The sequence below is a fragment of the Aquila chrysaetos genome, chromosome 17, assembly GCF_900496995.4.
Source record: "Aquila chrysaetos chrysaetos chromosome 17, bAquChr1.4, whole genome shotgun sequence".
In the NCBI taxonomy this organism is placed as follows: domain Eukaryota; kingdom Metazoa; phylum Chordata; class Aves; order Accipitriformes; family Accipitridae; genus Aquila; species Aquila chrysaetos.
In genome coordinates this window covers 15144493-15164853 of record NC_044020.1, presented here as the reverse complement: position 1 = coordinate 15164853, position 20361 = coordinate 15144493, and the positions used below count along the sequence as shown (strand labels likewise).

At 39.1% G+C, this 20361-nt stretch overlaps 1 protein-coding gene across 1 annotated transcript in view; it reads right to left on the bottom strand.

The window, feature by feature from the left end:
- The window catches only part of PTPRO (protein tyrosine phosphatase receptor type O), a 163769-nt gene that overhangs the window by 64929 nt on the left and 78479 nt on the right, over nt 1–20361 (bottom strand). The window contains 2 exon segments of the mRNA XM_030040367.2: nt 14–172; nt 8816–9089. Of these exon segments, the coding sequence (XP_029896227.1) occupies nt 14–172; nt 8816–9089 (433 nt within the window).

The window sequence follows — 20361 nt, the reverse complement described above, 5'->3', positions numbered from 1 at the left end:
AGTTTCCTCCTACCTTTGTACAGCATTGTTCGGTAGTCTTTTCCTTCCCAATAGCTTATATTTACCCTGGTAAAAACATTGTACTTCTCTGGGTACTGAATTTCAAACAACACTCCTGTTTCTGGTGATGGTTTGTAATCATAGATAAAAACACTGCTCACAGGAAGGGGTTCTAAAGGATATGCAAATAAAAGGAAAAAAGGAAGAAAGAAGCAGATTAATAGGCAAACTCAGTTCTTCACACATATATACGACCAATGAAACAAATGGTTTTGCTAGGTATGGCACAGGCACTCTTAAATCTACCAGGTGATATTTGGAGCTTCAGAGAGGTCTAGGGCAAAGCTACTTGGGATGTTGTCAAAGCCAATATTTGTGTGTTCCCCCACAAAACAATTTATGTTCTTGATGCTTACACTTTAACAGAAAAATTTCCTTATTTGCCATAAAAAATAAGGTTGAAATAGCAGTTACTATTTAAGCACTCAGTCATGACCCCAGAAAGATTTTAGTCTTTAATGCTTGCCAATCATGTAAAAGTGCCCAGATAAAAACAACAAAACACTTGAAACTGCTCATAACTTTGGCATAAATGTGAACTTTTAAGATTAGCTGAGAAGCTTATCAGTGTAACAGCGAAAGGAAGCTACCTGAATGAAGATTTTTCTATTTTGATATGTATTCATTCCTTTATTTCATGGGTCCCCATTCCTACCATATCTGATAGGGCCACCGTCTTCAATATATTTATCCACACCAAACTTCTACAAAATATAGCAGTACCTTTACCATTATTTTACAGATGAAGAACTGAGGTACAGAAAAGTAAAGTGGTTTACTGGAGGGCACAGGGGATCTGCCGATCTAATGCTCTGAACTCTGAGCCAGGTGGGCTAGAAAAAGTAAGAAAAATACCCTGTGTACTGTGATATGGCATCTAGACCCATGTAGCTCCATCGACTAAGGAAAGCTGTGTCAATTCACTGCAGCTGGAAGTCTGGATTGTTGCTAACAATAAGAGAGTCACAGTTTTATTCAGCCTTCTTTATCCACAAAAAAAAAAAAAAAAAAAAAATCCCAAACTACCCTTTTGCTTGATGCTCTTCTCAGAGAGAAGAAAAAAAAAAAGCGCAACCCAACTATACATTGGTTAAGAGGGCCAAGCAGATATTTAAAATAAGGTTATAGTGTTCATTGCAATTTGTCCTACTAACATATTTTAATAGAGGTAGTTAATGCACAACACCCTCAGTAATTATGCCTACAACCTTATAAGTATTACTGTGTTGATTTAGTTCCTGCACACTGTAGGGAAAAGATTGAAAAATTCAGGCTGTTGATTAGCATGGCCTTAGAGGACACATTTGTGTTCAAAGTTCTGCTGCGGTAGGCCCTGGAGAAAAACTAATAAAATATTTTTCCCTGAGAGCATAGAGTCACAATGGGCAATAGAAAGAGTAGATGAAAGGGAAGACCAGTATCAGTTTCAAAAGTGGAATTATTCCACAGGAGGTGGAACAGGTTAATCAAAGATGGAAAAGCAAGACTGTAGTGGAAGCGAAAATTAAATCCCGATTACCAGCACAGTATTTTCACCACAGCACTATGTTTCCAGCTGTGATGAGAAGTGGAGAAGAAAAAACAACTGAGAACAAAAGCCACAGATGCAAACAGAATCTTTCCCCAAGTCTTAAGAAGTAGTCATGGAATCATTTTCAACTTTGTCAGAGCATGGGAATGCAATCATGTGGGATTATTAAACTATTTCTCATGGCAAAGACGCTTCATTAGCTTCAGGTAAATATCAGTATATTTGTATGTTAACCACTTACAAACAGAAACTCCCAATCTCACAAATACCAACAGGCACTTCAGTGATGGGATCTGTGAAAATTTTGCTGACAATTTGTGATAGCCTAGAAATAAATAGGAGTAAAGCAGATCACGGGAAACAACAAAGCCTACTCTTCTTTCTGCCGAGGCTTTTCCCATTGCTTATTCTGAAATAAATAGTTGATCTGACTATCCACATGACCAGAGGGTTTATATCACAGCTCACACAGCACACGATAGTGGTTTAAATGTCAATAACAATCTCTAAATAGCACAACGCTTATGTGCAGTCATCTTTCATGTTATCGGGTGTGCCCTGGGCTTTCTTCTGCTATCTCATTCACATCTGAGGTCTCCTTATTTCTGAAAGAATTACTGAAACTTTCTTATGTCAGTGATTAAATTACCCCATTTATTCCTTCCTACAACAAATCAAATAAAGGATGGAAGTTATATTTATTTTTAATCCAAATGATTTTTCCTCCTGATGCTTTGATTTAATTAAGCAATAATTGAATTAAGCGGTAATCACCACAGACTCTCTTTCTTGTTGTTATCTTCCGCTTACTATCCTCTCATTGCTCATGGCTGATGTTAGCAGAGTAGCATGAGTGATATAATGCAATTTAAAGATTCTTCCATTATCTTACTTCCTTCGGCACCAAATCTTCACATCAAAAGCTATTTGCACACTGTGAAATTAAAAAGACACTCAGCAGATAAAAATCATGTTCCGTTTTTCACTTACTAACTGCTCCTAGGGTTATTAAACTTAAAGAATATGTAAAATGTCACTCTTCACTATGTATATTTATAATTCAGAGCATAAACAGTCTGGTCTTTTTAATTTTACAATTTTCAGTATTTAGGATCCAGCTTTTCACAGATTTTAGTGGTTCTCAAGAAGTAGCCTAAATAAAGTGTAATATAATACTTCAGAAATCTTAGAGCTTTATAAATGCTGTGCACTGCATTGATGTCTGAAGTCATATTACAGAAGGACTTAGAGGATTTCAGTGTCCCTCTAATAGCATGTTTAAGGCACTCTTCATGTACAATCTCTTTATTTTTAGACTTGCAGATTATATTAAATGCACATAGACAAGCTTGCAGGATCAAGACCTAAATTTGCCTTTTTTCTTAGTGTTTCAGAATCTGCTGCTCCTATAGCAACTGTTTTCCCATTATATCTGTTTATGGGAAACTTAACTTCTGTGTTTCTCCTGGACTCTACAGCATTTTGCATTTAGCACATAGCTCACATTATACAAACATCAAGATAGCATAATAAATATGGCTAACCTCTTCCTCAAATGCCCTGGAAAATTCTGGATGCTAAATTCTCCATTAATGCATTCAATTTGTGCCAGACACGTTAACATTTGCAATTCAGGGAAAAAAAAAAAAAAAGTACATTGAAAATAAGTACTATATTCCATTCCAAATCAATCTGGTTTTAATATTTGTAGATTGGGTCACTCTACAGATTGAATTAATGATTAATTACTGTGGTAGGTTAGATGTAGTATTACATGTGGGTGGTTGAAATGGGACTGAGATCAACTCTCTTGCTTCTCACACTCAAACCCAAATTAATCATGATTCACCTTCCTATCATGACTTTTATAAAAAAGAAGCCCCATTAATGGAGTGACCTAACTCCCACAGGTGATGCTCTTTATTCATATGAAGAAGTTGTGAATTATGCCATTTTCTACCCAGGATGACACCATTTATGTTGTCTGTATAGTTAGTGGGAGTTAAGTCATAGCCAGGATAAAGCTTCCCTTATGCTATAAACTTTAGGGATCGTTTTATCTCTTGCTAAAAAGCAACCATTTTTGAGATTAAAAAGCTGCTGTTTAATACTTCAGGAACATAATGTTCAAGTTTATCATAGGTAATAGAGATGCCATGTGCTATTGCTTATGAAAGGGGAATGCAAGTGAAAGTAGTATCTGAGCAATGATGCTCATTATACTGCAATTTCTAGATGCCCACATAAGATGACAAAAAGGTAATACAAACTGAAAAATAATGTCGTCACAAGAACAAAGGCATATCTGTTGTTCTTAAACAGATTTAGGCCAATACTTTAGATCAGCCCTCCAATGGAAATTATGGCAGGAAGTCATTTGGTTGCAGTTCTTTTTGTTTCTTTGATTCTGATGGAAGGTTTTTTTCACCTTAAAAAGGGGACAACATGATTTGTTTGCTGGGTAAAGCTGAGCACTAATGGACCTAGATGTTCTTCTCAGTTACGTTTCAAAATTAGGGCTGCCATGGATAACCAGCCTTTTTAAAGACATGCCATGTCATCCTTTAAGAAAGAAAAACACAAAGGGCTTAAGTTTTACATTTCATTGGAAAAAAAACTCTGAAGCTCCTACTTCAACAGCTCTGATCCATTAACGAGCCAGAGGAAAGGATTGGACCTGCTGAATCACTTCCTGCAGCATCTGGCACAATGACAACCGAGCATTAACTAGGTCTAATGCCAATTACTTTCTGAGAGCTGAAGAGATCAGAGTCCCAGGCAGCAGGCCTGATGGTCTCTTGAGGAGAGTATTTTTTGTAGAAGATACAGAGGCAGAACTCTCCCTAAAGGGAATATATTTTACAGTGATTTATGAAAGGAATCATCTGCTTTCGAAACAATGAGACATTTACCACTCAAAACTCCTAATCATAAGCTAAAATAAAAGTCAGGCAGAGCTGCTCTTAATTACCCTCAGAGGTCCTGAGATCCTGATTTCTCCAATTCCCACCAGAGATACATTTTTCCTACAGCACACAATAGCTTTGCAACGTACTGCTTTCCCGATTCCTTCGAATGTACAAACATTTTTTCCTTCACAATGAAAAGAAAAATTGACAGTGAATTTGAAAAAAAAAAAAAAAAAAAAAGGCTGTATGGGTATGAGTCACCCTGGGAAGAATAAAACAAGGCTTCAAGCTGGGAAAATGGAGGATGAGTGAGAATTTCAGCCACTGATTTTACATCCGTGCTCTTTATTCTCTCATAAACTACTTTAAACCCAAGTAGTAATAAGGTGGAACTTTCTTTCAAATATTGCAAAACACTAAATTAATTATATAAATTCTGGAGTTACTTTACTCCCGTTGAAAAGCCAAAACTCCAAGAGCAGAAGAAAGCAGCCTTGAAATAATTGCGTTAGATACCAGAACTACTTGTAACCTTGTCTAGACTGAAAACTGGGAGGAAGGTCATTTTGATAGGCACAACACAACTGCACTCACAGGAATCTGGCCAGGACAGCAAGATTCACACACCTGTTCTTGTGAAAACCATCACAGGGATCTTTAATAATAAGTGGTCAAGGTTTCAGTTTTTCTCCTTCAGTGAAGTACTGGGCCCAATTTGCTGAACACAGCTTTGCTACAGAATCCGAAGAAGTGGTGCTATTTTATGCTCAAATTCTATTTTACAGGTTTCCTATCTAAGGGCTGAACGTACCCTGTTCATTTCGTCCTTCCTAACGTCCCAGCTCAGGAAGCAATGCAAGGATGCGGGCTGTGCTCAAGCTGACAAAACCCTTGGGCTCTGAGAAGAAATATTGCAGCAAATAGCTCATACTTTGCGTTACAACAATCTGGACTACAGAACCTAAACAAGTAAACTCTATAGTCTGTGGTGTTTTGATTAACATGAGAAAGCCCTGAAATGATTCCAGTCAGAGACAAGCAGAAAATATACTGTTCAGTCTTGTGGAGAAGGCCCAAATTAACAATAGAAGCTCAAATGGTAGCGTGCATACATGCATAGATGTATATTTATATAAAGTTAAGCTATTTTATATTTTTATATGTATATATTTATGCACACATATATTTATATGCATTTATATTTACACATATAATTCTATATGCATATATATAATATATAAAATACATGTTTTGTTAGCTTTTAAATCATCTTTCTTTTGAGGAATCTTTTTTTTCTGGACAGAAACCTTAGAGGGGTAAAACAAAAGTCTTCTCTGACTTAAATGGGATGAAGTGTCAACCTGTGAAGAGACCTACCTTTTTCTTGCCAATATGCTGAGAAGCAGCACATCGCTGAGGGATGTGAACAGGAGAAAGGAAATGTCATCAAGATATACCATTGGAAAGCAGAGGTCTTTCATGACTCTCACTGAATTTCTAAGTAGGCAGTCTCTTTGAAGGACCTTGCTCTCGTTTTGACAGGCATAATTTGGATACGCACTGCTCTGTGTGAAACTCAGATCTCCAGCATATGGCCAAGCTGAAAGACTGCATCTCCCCGCATGGAGTCCTTTGCAGACATCAGGAGATCCCAGAAAGCTATTGGGAAATATCAAAGTACAGACTTGGGAATAACCACATTGGCATCACTGGCTATCCTGCTTGATTTATCTTGTGGCAGCCTAATGAATGGGGCCAATCTGCCACTGCTAAAGCTCTCCTGATACCAGTGAAATTAGAACAGGAATTAATTTGGTCCTGGAAGCTAGTTGCAATGTGCCATTTTTTTCATGCGTAAGATGTAGATGGAAGAAATTAGATAGTTATATGTCTTTGCACGGTTAAAATAAACTAAGAATGTTAAACAGGCAGAGAGAGCATATGGCATGAAGAAAAATACGAATCTATCCTAATTATTGTCTGCCAAAAAAATCAAGTTAATTAATAGTCAGAAAATGATGTAAACCAGGCAGTGGACAATATCAATAAAAGGAAAAATAAAAAAGAAAAGGAAAACCGACTATCAACTCTTGCAGTTTTGTAGGAGAAGCCAGCGGTCACTACATGAGTTTTAAGATCTCTTCTCAAAAGCACTGTACTGAAATATACCTTAAAAAGTCCAGCCTGCCACACTGTCTTTTCATTGCAAATTTACTTTCATTCCTGTAGCCTTGCGCTCCAAAAGATGAGCTATGTCAGTAGCTGAGGCTGCTCCGTGAGAGCTAGCACTCATCAGTCTGCCTGACAGAAACCACTAGGAAGGAGACAGGGCCCTCTCCCTGGCAAAGATCACAATTTACAGCCTACTTTTCGCGCTCAGCACAGCATCCTTCAACGCTGCCCGCAGGAACGCCCTTTCTTTTCCATGAAGCTGGTTGTCTTTGTGTTGAGACGAACCCAGTGAAATTCGCTGTTCCCTTTTTGTTACGTGAGTTCCCCAAGCAGCGCTGGCCGACGGCCAAAATCACCGGTCCTTCCAAGGTCTGGGTGAGCAGCAGAGGCCACAGCAGGAAACCCTGAGGTGCTGCCAGCGCACCCGCACGAGACGGGTGGTGAAAAGGGGTGGGCTCCTTTCCCTTGGAAAGGACGCCGTCAAGCCCTGGAGGAGGGAGAGTGACATGGGGTATGCCCCCTGGAGCCGCCAGCCTCCCGCTCTTTCGGGAACACCTCGTGGAAACCCCCCGAGCCAGGAACGGGCAGTCCGGGGCTGGCTTTGACGGGCTGAGCGACACTGGCTCCCGTCTTCCTTCAGAGATCCCTTGCACAGGAGCGTGTGCTCCATCTGCCATCCTGGATCACGCCTTCCCCTGCTACCAGCGACCCTTGTGGGCTCTGGAAATCAAACAGCAATGAGCCCTGCTGCACAACTGCAAGTGCAGCATTCAAAACCCCCTGGAAATGGATAGTGAGGCGTTTTTTTCAGTTGTGTATGACACCTGATGCTTCCATCATTTTCTTTTAAGAAAACAAACCAACCAACCATAAAATAGGAAATTGGGTTAGGATTACTACTTTGTCTGCAAGGTTAAAGCAGTCAAAGAAAAGGAAATTCAGGCTGTCTATGAATCCTTAAATTGCTCACTACACATAGACGTTCTCGCACATATGCCTTATGAAAGACTTGCATTACACAACAACATGATACTTTCCCCACGGGACCCTTCATGATTGTCCTCATCGGGGCACCACTTGAGCACACAAGGGAAGGCTGAAGAATGCATAGATGATGCAAAAATCTGGTTACTCTTAAATTTCAAGCACCTCACTCAGTAACATATAAGGCTACTGTAATATCCTTTGAATGTTATTACAGTGGATGGCATTTCCTCATTGACAGAATAATATAAGTACACAAAATCATAACCATTCCTCATCTGCAAGCCAACTAAAACTGTCCATAGATTCCAAGTGCCATTTAGCAAAAAAAAAAAAAAAAAAAAAAAATCTGGAAATTGGGTTTGCTCCATCCAAATAATATTTTTGTCTGTCTTTTCTTGAATCTGTCTTCCAGATGAAGAAATCATTTTATATTCTACAAATTGTTTTCTGGTTGGCACATGGAAACCATTCCGGAGCAACAGCACAGCCAAAAATATGGCAGGAATCACACAGAAGTCTGTGGTGCTTCACATGATGACAGAGAAAACAAAATCACTCCTCTCCCCCAGGATCAATGCACCTGGAGGTAGTAAGAGACAGACTCCTACATATATGGTCTCCATCACAAAAACCTTCAGCTGTACTGGCAGAAACACATGATTTTGGTGACTACTATCTGCTTCCCAAGTTTAGTACTGCTTCAATATATTAGCAGTCAAAGAACATTGTTACAGCATTTAAAACAGAATATACCTCACCATGTAACAGGAGTGCTTACACTGAAACGTCAGTCAACACTTTTTATGCCTTTTACTAGATCTTTAGAACTCCTGGTTCAAAGGATTTAGGATAAACATCTGGAAAGGTGGTTCATCCATCACACTTATTTCAGTATGTTAAACCTCTCCAGTCAGTGTTCAGGAAGGGCCAGTCGGGGGAAACCCACAGCTTCTTGCCCAGACCTTGTGAATTTTCACTCACAAGCCTTCTCAACACACCTTCCCTGCTGTTCTCACACAAGGAGTCATCCTACACCCAAGGAGGACCTATTGAAAACAAAAAGCCCCACCCAACCTTCTCCACAAGAACTTCGGCGGGAAGAAGACATGCACAAAGAGAAGAAATGGAAGAAAAAAAAGAATAAGGTATTACTTACTGGTTAACACAGTGATTGATCTTGCTGACTTGGAAACCATATTTGAGTTCACTACCAACAGAGTCACTATGTAATATAGGCCGTGGTATTTGGCATTAAAAACCACAGGGGCAGGTAAAGTGCTATTGAATTCTTCGAACTGGAAAAAGTAGTTCTTGGATTCTCCAGCTATCTTCACAACATATACAGAGGATGAGCTCACCACATCAGACGCTTCCAGGGAGACAATGATACAATTGTCTTCTCGGACAGTAACTTGGAAAGGTTCTGCATTCTACAAGACAAGAATAAAGACTTTGCTGAAGTAAAATCTATTATTTCACTTTTACTTATTTCCCTTGGTATTGGTAGGATACTCATGTTATATTTGTGATAACGTTACATTTCATATTCTGCAAGAGAGTTGACATCCAACCGTAGCAATTATTTCAGAATACAATTCACAGTCAGCCAAAGTCCACAGGCATCTGATTATCAGGACAGTCTCTCTGCAGCGGAGGCTGGTTCCTGCCATGTGCTTTCTGATGCTCTGGCTACTCCATCCCTTACATCCCAAGGAACAAAGCCTCCGCCATTCTTTCCTGACGGAAGGTGGAGTAGAGCAGAAGAAGGATGAGATTAAAAAGGCTATCAGGGGCAAGAGGATCTCTAATAAAGCCACAAAGCGTAAGTCATTTAAATCCCCCAAAAGAGATTAATTAATCAAGACTCCTTTATCTTGCAGAAACAGGATCATATATTCTTCAATGCAATATATTCTGAAAGCCTGCAACTGAAGAATAATTTTTGGCACTGACTAAGCTTTTCCAAATATGCCCGTTCCAGCAAGTACCAGGTGATAAGCAGCTCTCAGCACTATGTCCATGGTTTTGGTTGGCACTTTTCATTTCCTAAGCTACACCATTTCATTTTCAATATTTCTTTTATTAGTAGTAGAGAGAAAGGAGCAATTTAACCTTGTTTTCATATATCATGAGCATGTTAAGTCATTGCCAGCTGAAAACACTTTCCATTTTATTAATTGCAAACCAGCTGTCAGCAAGAAGCACTTGTTCTCTACAGGAATTTCAAAACAGATTCATGGTAGTTAATGAGAAGGAAAAGTTCAAGCTTAAATCAAGAGTTGCCTTTTTGTTTATTAGGCCACACTGCTGCTTACAATTTTTTTACCCTACCCCCAGTGAAAACTGTAATACCTGATATTTTCAATTCCCAACTCCACAGTATCTTTTTCTCCTTCATATTTCAGAGGCTGAGAGCTCTGTTTGGAGGGCAGGGTGGGCAGGTGGGCAACCATGGCTAGTTTGCAACTTACTCATTCAGTCAGGTTGTTCCTGTACCAAAGAGCTAGACACCTTCTTCAGAGATTAATTCTAACAGCTTGCCTACCTCCTGTTTTGTAGTTTTGTTTAGTGGGGATTGTTCCATGAGAATAATCTTTTTTGGATTTATGCTGCAGGAGCCAGGCTCCCTATTTGGAATTCACACATATGGTTTTGCCAACTCCTGGCATTAAAAAAAAAAAATTAAAAAAAAAAAAAATCCCAAGAACAAAGAATTGGTTCTAGGACTGTAAGATTTTAAATAACGGTAGTTTGCATTTACATATATATATGCTTTTATCATTGAGATTTCACAGTGTACTTAAGGTCATATCACCCTATAGGCAAAACTATAGGCTTGAGAAGAAAGGACCTAAGCAAACCCACTCATCTGACTCAACATGAGAACAAGGTAACAGGCATACAATAAGTCCAGCCCAAATAGGATAACCAGTCTAGACAGCTTCAAGCCTAAGACTAAAAACAGAGGCAATGCAACTTCAGCTGCTGATTTGAGATTTGCTTTCATTAGCCCTTTTAAAAATGACTTTTAAGTTGCTAAAATGATATAAGCCAATGTTATCAATGGATGAATAGTTTGGTGTGGAAGTCTGGGTAATTTGTCACAGATGGCAGAGCAACTGCTCCAAAAGGTTTACAATGTAAGACTACAATTACGCAAAAGCTTCCATGTGTTTTCCTTAGCCTCAGCTGAATTCTACAGGCTTACCCTTGAGTAGATCAAAATACCACATTTCAAGTGTTTGTATTTTGCCTCAAATCCTGATCCAGCATTTGGATCCACACAGAATCAAACCTTTAACTGGGGATTATGTTTAGATCTGGTCAAAACCAAGTAGAGGTTCTCTTATCCTTCTTCCTCCTCATTCTCCCCACACTAAGAAAATGTGGAATGATTCCTGCTTCAGGTCTCCTGATGTGGCAAGACAGGAGAAGGAAGGTACCCCCAGACTGGCTTTCCAGAAGCATGTGCATTATTGTATCACAGAAAGTATGGTAGTCTTCCAAGACCAAGCAAGGAAAGACACACCTGATTCAGCAAGGTTATTTCTACATATTAAGCTTAAAGTGCATGTATAATCCTACAGAAGTCAGCAGTTTTTGACCTTCTATAGACTTGCATTTCAATGCTCCACTAGAAGAAAGAGAACAGTGTAATCTCTAAAATTACTCTAGCCTTCCCTCGGCTTTGCCGCTTTATTGCATGGTACTAACTCAATGTGCCTACCTTGCTATGAAGAGACAGACAAAAGAGCCCCGCAAATTTAAACATGCCAACAAAGAGTTCAAAGCAAGTTCCTTGTGTTTGGTGGTATTATAAATCATTTGTGATGTTAATCAAGTACAGCTGGAAATTAAGCATGTAATTGCAGAGTTATAGACATTCCTAGGATATAATTAGATGCTTTCAGAGACTGCTCATATGGGGTGTGATTCTATTCTTCGATTCTTCCACGAGTATTGTATTAACCGTGTTGAAGACCATACTTTCATTTTTCCCCTCACAATGTTTTCTTGAATTCACAGCAAGTACCATTCAGCAAATGACCCACTAACCTTCTTCAATAGTTCTCACAAAATTAGCATAACATGCCTCTGCTATCTAAATACATAGAAACCTCTCAGCCATATGCTAGTATTATTTATGACAACACCCAACTGGGGAAAATAACTTTTTCTGAGTCCTTTATCTCCTAAGCAGGTAGGGATTGTGAAATGATAGCCTCCCTCCTTCATGTGCCTGTGTCCAGATGCTTTTGAACCACTGCTGCCATGATGCACAGGCATTTTTTGAGTGACCTCTCCTTAGTAGCTGTGTGGCTCATCCATCCCATGCCTGCACCCACCTGCATAATGCATCCCTCTCTTGAGTGGTACCTATTCTTTTCAGGGATTATGTGGCCCTCTTCAACACACCTGTACGTGTCCAGGTTTTTAAACTGCTGCATGCAGGGGACACATGGTTTGTGGGAGGCATCTGTTGTTTATTATCCATTGGCTCTTGAAATAATTTTTATGCTTTCATTTCAGCTGTAAGGTTTGGTTTATAGAATGAAGTGCCAGACAAGGGATGAATAAAAAGGCTTGGCAATTAACATGTCATAAGATGAGATCACTTATCTCCTTTGGGATATGGATTTCACGTTGGCAGTGTTTTAAAAGAACAGACCACTCTGGGCATCCTGTTCTTCATGTTGTATGAGGGGAGGGTTACCAGCCAGCACTGGGCTTATGATTTTGAGAAGAAGGCTAGGGAAAAACCTGAGTATTTTTTCTAAGCACTGCTGGAAGTGACAAACATGCCCCACTTAACTAGATTGTAAAGCCAGTGTGTCTTAGGACTGACAGCATCAGTATGGTAAATACACATTTCATTACTTCTGGTCAGCTACCTCCAGGATTTAATTTGCTGGTGTCACAGCTTGAGCGGCTGTTTCATGCCTGTGGGGAAATTTGGCAGGGCTTGTGCATTCAGAACCAAATGATTAGCTCCAACTTCCTTCCTAGTTTATTATTACAAGCTCGTGCCACGATAAAGCACTTAGTAAAAAAAAAAAAAAAAAAGGAGGGGGAAGTAAATCCCACAATGTGATGCCTGTTCACAGTCATTTCCAGTGCAGGGATGAGTCATGCTAGTGGAATTTCCAGCCAATAACCAGGTCCCAATTAAAATGAAAAGGAGGGGGAGGCAAGGAGATATACAACATGTCAAATAAACAATATTCAAAGAGTAATAGGAAAATAAATGGTGTGCAGCAGAGCTCAGAGTTCTCTTTTTCAGAAGTCTATATCCTCAGTTTATTTCCTTATAACAGTATGAGTTCTAGACATGAGGAAGAGATCAAAGTTGCAAAACAGCTACTAATTTTATGTACTTTACCTTTTGAAACTCTCACTCTGAAACATATTGGGCCAGAACCCAATTATCAGAAGTGCAAATAGTTACATGTTCTGCTGACTTTAAGAGGAGCTGTGGGTGCTCATCATCTCTGTAAAATTAAAGTACTGGTAACTGCATCATGTTATCTAACGCTAGACAAGTAGAATTAAGACCTTGAACAAATCTGACTTCTGTCAGCTGTTACAGAGTAAATCCTGAAGTATCACAGAGTTTTCTAAGTGGGCATCTGAAATCCCAAAGCAGGAATAAATTTCAAAGCTATGAGGATGTACTACTTGGCAAAAGTACCATTATGATCACCTACTGTATAATGGTGGTCAAAAATAACATCAATGTGAGTATTACAAGACAATATTGAACACTATATCCAGAACTCTTGGATGAAACACTGGCTATTTTTGTGAGTGATTCTACTACACTCAGATATATTTTGTTGCAATGGCCAATAATGCTAAATTAATTCTAGGTCACAATGACTTGTTCTCACCAAGATTCATTTTACTCAATCTTAGGTACTTAAATGGAATGACTGAGAGCCAGGATCACCTCTTTAGACAGAGTACCTGTGGATTCATCTGAGATCTGAATTACTTTTGAAAGTGCACTGAACAACCAAAGGGTCTGTGCTCCTGGCTCAGAAAAATTCTTTCCGTCCTCTGTCACTGGGTGCAGTGAGTCCAAGCCTTACAAAGACAGGACTGAGATCCAGATTTCAGGATCTTGGCCTCTGCTAAAGTCTTGCAGTGGTACCTCCACAGACAGCGCATAAGAAATATCATAAAATAAATAGTATTGCAAAACATGCATAAAAGTCACATGATAGTAGTTTTGTAGCAGCTTCCTAAAGTATGTTTTTCCTCTGATGGTGACAAATGATACTGAACAACAATTACAATAAAAATGGTAAACATTCATTTTGTTCAGAAATTGGAATCTTATCTCCAATAAATCTACTAAGCGCTTGTTGGAAATTTGTTTCATATGAGTCACTGTGCAGGGAACAGAGTCAAATTCTGGCCTATTTAAACTGTTTTAGTAATTTACTCTATTTTATAAAATTCTCTCTCTCTCTCTCTGTGTGCAGGCTAGAAACTTCACAGTTTGGGGATGATCCCAGCCACCTTCCAATCCTTTATAGCTAGAAAGAAGAGGGGTCCCTGAAACTCACTTCTGTTGCAATGTGAAGTCACCATCCAGAACAGGCAACAGACTCTGGTTTCACACAATTTAGCTGTGTTTTGAAGTTAAATCTTTACTTTAGATGACCCTTCAGGTTCCCACCTTGCATCCATCATTACTGCATCACCTGGCTCAGCCCAATACTTATCTCTCTTATTTTCACAGCGTTCTGCTCATACTATTCACAAAGTATTATCTTCTAAATGTTGCAAAATCAAACCGTACACTGCTTATGTTCCACATCCAGTCTCTTTATTCTTAAAGTTTCAAAGGCTCTCAATAACAAAATATTTCATATACTGAAACTGATGTGGTTTCACAAAAAGATACAAGCAGTCTCCGAAAAAGCAGTTGTTACAGCCATGACCTGAGAAAGATCCTCTCTGAGCACAAGGGGTGGAAGGTGTAAGGACTGGGTGGAAATTGCCCCACACCGAGGCTTCTTTGGAATTGCTAGCTATCATTATTAGATCCTGTAGTTTTAATAAAAAGGCAAAAAAGGCAAAGTCGGCCTTACAGAATCTGGGGAAGAAAGTACATCCTAAGCTTTCCATGTGTTCCAGTGAATTCTGCAGCAGGCACAGACTTGAGTGTTCACCGCAAGAGGAAAGGATTGTTTGAAACGGTCTTCAAGAGTGTGAACAGAAATGTTACAGGCTTGTAAGAAAAACCTAAAGACTTCTTGAAAATACGGATATTTATTCTTGTGCCTTTTGTTTTTATCTACACTTCTCCACAGGTTGTGCAGAGAACTTCCATTAATAAATACTCTTCGGAAGAAATACTCCATGGGAGAAATGGAAACCCTTATCTTAAAGATTTTCCATGCAAAAATGAATACTTTAAGTGAAAAGATAGCAAAAGCAGCAGTTCTCAATAATTTATGATGTTTGATTCAGGTTAACACACCATTTCTGGCATTCTGCTCCATGAATAGTGTCCTCAGCACTGTTGCTATTCTCAGTCTCAAAAAGCCAGTAATAACAATCTGCTGGTCATATTTTATAAATGAGCTTCAACATTTCTTTGCTCTGGGAGACAGTTTTAAAGGGACAGGTATTTTTTCCCCTCTCTGCACATGAATGCAGAATGTGAGAGTGGTTTTTTTAAGCAAATGTCAATATGGTAAGTACAGTCCACCACGTTTTGCTACCATTCTGAAGTTAATAATCTGGAAGGAAATCTTTCTTGACACTATCAACTGCTATTACGATAGCTTTAAGTAAATGCCAGAATGCTAAATATGTGAAAAAGAAATGTTTGCATTCAGTAAGGCTAATATCTTTTATGTATCACCTTGTTAGCATATCCAATATTTAATAAATTATTACTAAATACATACTTCTACCCCATCTTTCTAGTGCAAACTGGAGAGGGCAAAACCCAAGCATAGTGATCCAGAGACCTTGACGTTGACAAAGTTTGAAACTAGGTTAGAACTTCAGGGATGGCATTTCTCCCTGTTATTGATCCTGACTGCACATATACACCCCAAATATGACAGGAATTCACACTCAGGCAGATACAGTTTGGTTTCTCTCCACTCTACATTTTTAGCTTCTCTCTAGTACTAAAACTATGTCAAAAAGGATAATTCTTCTGAAGGAAAATATGAATTTGGTTCCCTTCCCCAACTCAGACCTTTATGGAGCCTCTGCAATTAAAGTTTAGCCATCCCTTGTGGATATACTCAAACACATACACATGCCAGATGAACCATGTGCTTTAATTAAAATGCATCGTCCCTCTTGAGCCTGCATGTGAATAACAGAAAACAAAAAAGGGCACAGGAAACATAATACTTCGCCTCATCAATTCCCTTAACTCTACCAAACTGGTCCTTGTAGTGATCTTCTCCAGTCAATACTTGTTCTCTGTCTTTGGGAGAACAGTGAAAGCAAATTTCTACCTGAACAGATGTAAAATGATCAGAGCTGTACATAGGCCAGGTGGGAAGACAAGGTCATGTTACGTGGCTTCTCTGTTAAATTCTGAAAAGGAGAAGTTAGGGGGAAAGGAAAAGAAAGATTACTGTCTAGGAACAGGAGTTAATTGAACAGTATGCTCCACATATACGTTATCCTAAGAATGTACACATTCTCTATCAATTGAGAGTAAGTGGTTCCACAGCACAGCATCTACAGGTCAAAACACATCCAACTATACTTCAGTTCCCTCTCCATCATAGAGGAAAGGAGGAACAGACTGCCCCAGGAAAATGCTGAAGGAGAAGGCAGAGTGAGAAATTAATGTGGATTTTTAAGAACTTGGATTATTAGAAAGAAATCTCTCTTTCCATGGTGTCAAACGATCTCTGAGGTGCCTTACATTTCAAAGTGCCCTATGGGAGATGAGAAGCAATACTGAAGGAGATGCATTTTCTGAACGATGGAAGGAGAGATCATTCACGCTGCTCAGTGCTTCAGCTCCAAAACTGTGGATTCACCTGTGCAAATGATGGAAGTCTGTAATATAAACCTCTGTAATATAAGCTTCTGATGCTGAAACAGCTTCTGAACAGCTATTGATGCTGAAAGGTGACATTAGAAAGTCACACAGAAAATTCCTGATGTTCAACAGAACACGAAAACTGTTGTTGCACCATGAGAAAACTGTGACCATGACGTGCTCCATCACTCTGTGCAGCTGAGAGGAACTGGCCTGGACTGGTGTGAGCTGAACTTCGTCTCACAGGCTCTGGCAGAGAGTATGATGGAGGAGTAGAGACTGACCCTTATGGCTACTACAAAAGTGAAAATGCCTTCATTTTTAATTGATAGGGTGTATATATACCCTTCGTATGTGCACAAGCGAACTAGTTCTTACAGACAGAATAGAATTCTTTGCTATTTGCATTATCTACAAAGAGCACAGCTGGGAGGAAGTTAAGAGTTTTAATTTATGTGAGAAACTGGAGACCCAGGCAGTTATACAATTCATTTGAAATCATAAAGCAACTTAATGAAAAATGATGGAAGAGAACATGATTTTCTGTTCCCCCCCATGTTAATCTATAATAAGAGAAAAGAATAGATGCAATGAATAAACTTACAGTTAGGGGCTATTCCAGGAGCCTAAGCCCTTGTTCCATAACTCCAAGTGATTTTAAAGAGAACTCGGCACCAAAATGCTCTTAAGTATTTTAAAAAACTCTGGTTTTTCAAATATGTTCTGAGACTACTAGAGAGGTTTGGAAATTTGAAATAAGGAGCCATTAATAGAAAAAAAAAAGAATAATTTTCTGTTTCAAATCAGTTTTTCTGACACAAAGAAGAATTCAGAAGCAGATGTGAGGTTTTGTCCCTATCTAAGCTGCTGACTTCAGTTTGGTCTGGAGTTCACCTTAAACAAGTGGTCTGCCTTATTTCTGCTCATTTTTCTATCACCCCCTGCCCCTCAACCCCCACAGAAAAAAAAAAGCCCCAAACACCCACTACCCTTTCTTCAAAGGTCACAGGAGCCATTGCATGGTCAGGAAAAAAATGTCTAAATCCAGATCACCAGTCTTCCTATTCTGTGCTTTAAAATACTTACCACCTTTCTGCCCCAAGCCATAACCATAATGTGGCTATGGCTATCCCCTGAAAGATGGCTTACTCAGGTTCAAGCGCAGGTTTATTTTGTTTTGAGGTACAAGAGGAAGCTGATATTCTGCCCTTTGTTTACCCTGTTGTTTTCATATGTTCTCTAAATTGGCAAGAGCTGACCAGATAACCTGCTGAGATTTTCTCACGTTATTTATACATAGTTCCTGTGGCTGAATGTTTTTTTTCTTCCTAAAGTATTTGCCGTGCAGGTTTGGTGGGGGTTGGTTGTTTCATTTGGTGGTTTGGGTTTTTGGTTTTTTTTTTTTTTTTTTTTTTTTTTTTTTGCTTTTTCCCAACCTGTGCTCAAAGAGAGGCAAGCAGCCAGTGCCATTTCCCCGATTACTAGCAAGATATGAGCTCTGTAATTCTCTGTACAGCATAGGGTCAATTGAAAATCCACACAGAACATTTCAGTTGTTGCTACAGCCTGATTTTCAATTCACTTCTAGTGTGGCTTTAGGCTCAGCTCAGCCATTTGTACTGATTTGATAAATTCCTACTCACAGAAGACTTCTCCATCACGCTACTGCTGGCAACGTGCTGCTCAGTAGTCCTGAGCGCTACCAAACTCTCTAATGCCGCAAAACCTCATAGCTTGTCACTGCCACCTTCCCCTGCAGGGATAGCTCCAGCAGGATTTACTTCGTCGTAGTGTATCAACCATTTAGTTTTTAGTACAGTTGCCACACGCTGACTTCAAGGAAGTGAATGAGAGGAGTGAATACAAAGAGCTTAGGAAATGGAGTCAGGATCCTCAGCTGTGGGGCAAGTCCTTTCAGATGCAACACGTGCCACCCCACCTGCCCAGAAGAAGAGACTGTCCAGGGCAGAATGACTGCTGTTACCTATCAGAGGGATTACAGTCCAGGTTACTCAGTGTTATACGGCTGTCATGAAAGATATAATTCTGCTACAATGTCCTCTCCTAGCAGCTTAATGGCTTCAACTTGCAAAGCAAAATCTTCTGCAACTGTGTTTACCAGATCAGGAAAATAATTATGCCTTCTACTCTAATACACAGCCACCACATTTATCCTTCATTGGGATCCACTTGTGTGCTATCACAAGAACTTGCTTAAATATTCTGCACACTTCTGCGTATATAACTGAAATACTGAATACCCTGTCACCTTCAAAGGGAGGAGACTTTAATGACATGTTGGTCAGAACATTTATGCTGAGACTTCTATACTTGGTGTGGGATTCATCTGGCTTCATTTTATCAAACTAAAAATTAGGCATATGGTCCAATGTCATCATCTAGGCTCCCTCTCTACTCTGTAGGGAGAGACAAATCTGAAGAATTTAATTTATCCACTTAAGATGAAACAAACTGCCTTCTGCAGATGCTTTTCTCTTTCTGTGCACCTTCCTTTTAAACATCACGAGTCAGATGAGACCAGAAACATCAGCTATGTATGGTATGATGACAGCTGCAACTCAGATTTGTATTGCCATTTTTGTGTATTATGGCTCCTAATCTTTTTTTGTCTAAATTGCTATTATAAGGTTTAAATTTTGTTTAACTATTCTCTTTTTCAGCAGTGAAAAAGTACATGATGGCCATGACTGAGCAAGGCATATATCTTTAAGCATTCAAAAGGTCCTACTCAGCAATTAGATGTAAGAATGTTCATAAATCCTTTGCCTATGTGACAAAGGTTGGCCCTGCGTACAAGAATCAATCAGGAGATCAAGGTCTCTCTTCCTGAGTTGCCAAAGAGTAATAAACCCCTGAAACTTCCTTCTAATTTGTTTTGTGTCTTTTACGAAGTGAGGTTGCTAAAAAGTCATTCAAAGGATAATAAAAGTCTTGGTTCATTAGGGGATGCCAAGAACCCTGTTCTGCAGGTTTGGTGTTCTCTTCATAGAAATTATTACTCCTTGCTGCTGTCGTGTGGTTTTTCCACTTGGTAGTTATTCAGGGGCCAACAGGGATGCAGACAAACCTTTATAAATACATTCCTCAGACTAGTATCTTAGGCTGAGGTAGCTCAGCAGTAATAGTATGGAGAGCATACAGATTAAATCTCTAGCTGGTTTAGCAGTTACAAACCCTTTGAATACAGAATTTATAGAATTAAACTTTAGCCATTAGCTTTCTTTTACATGTTTCTCTTTTAATACCCGACAGAGCTTTTCCCCAGGCATGACAACGGCTGAATACACCAAGAGATTGAAAGTCAGCTGAGAAAAGGGTGTGTGGAAATCATCAATGGGAAATCTGTTCCCTAAAGTAGAATTGACTGAAAACCAAAAATATATAATTTTAGAACACTGTTTCCTCATTTTAACTCAGGATGATAATCCTTTATTGTCTCTTCTGAAAAGGATGATTTTATAAACAGCATGACCTTAAATGAGTCAACATGACCTTTCCCAGACATACCCCACAGTAAATATTTACTGAGCTCTATTTCATAGGCATTATCTCATTGGTAATATAGAAAGCTTTCAGGTCACTAGACAATGCAATGTGTAATATCATTGTGACATAGAAAAATATGCACAGTTTAAAAGTGATAATTATTTTCT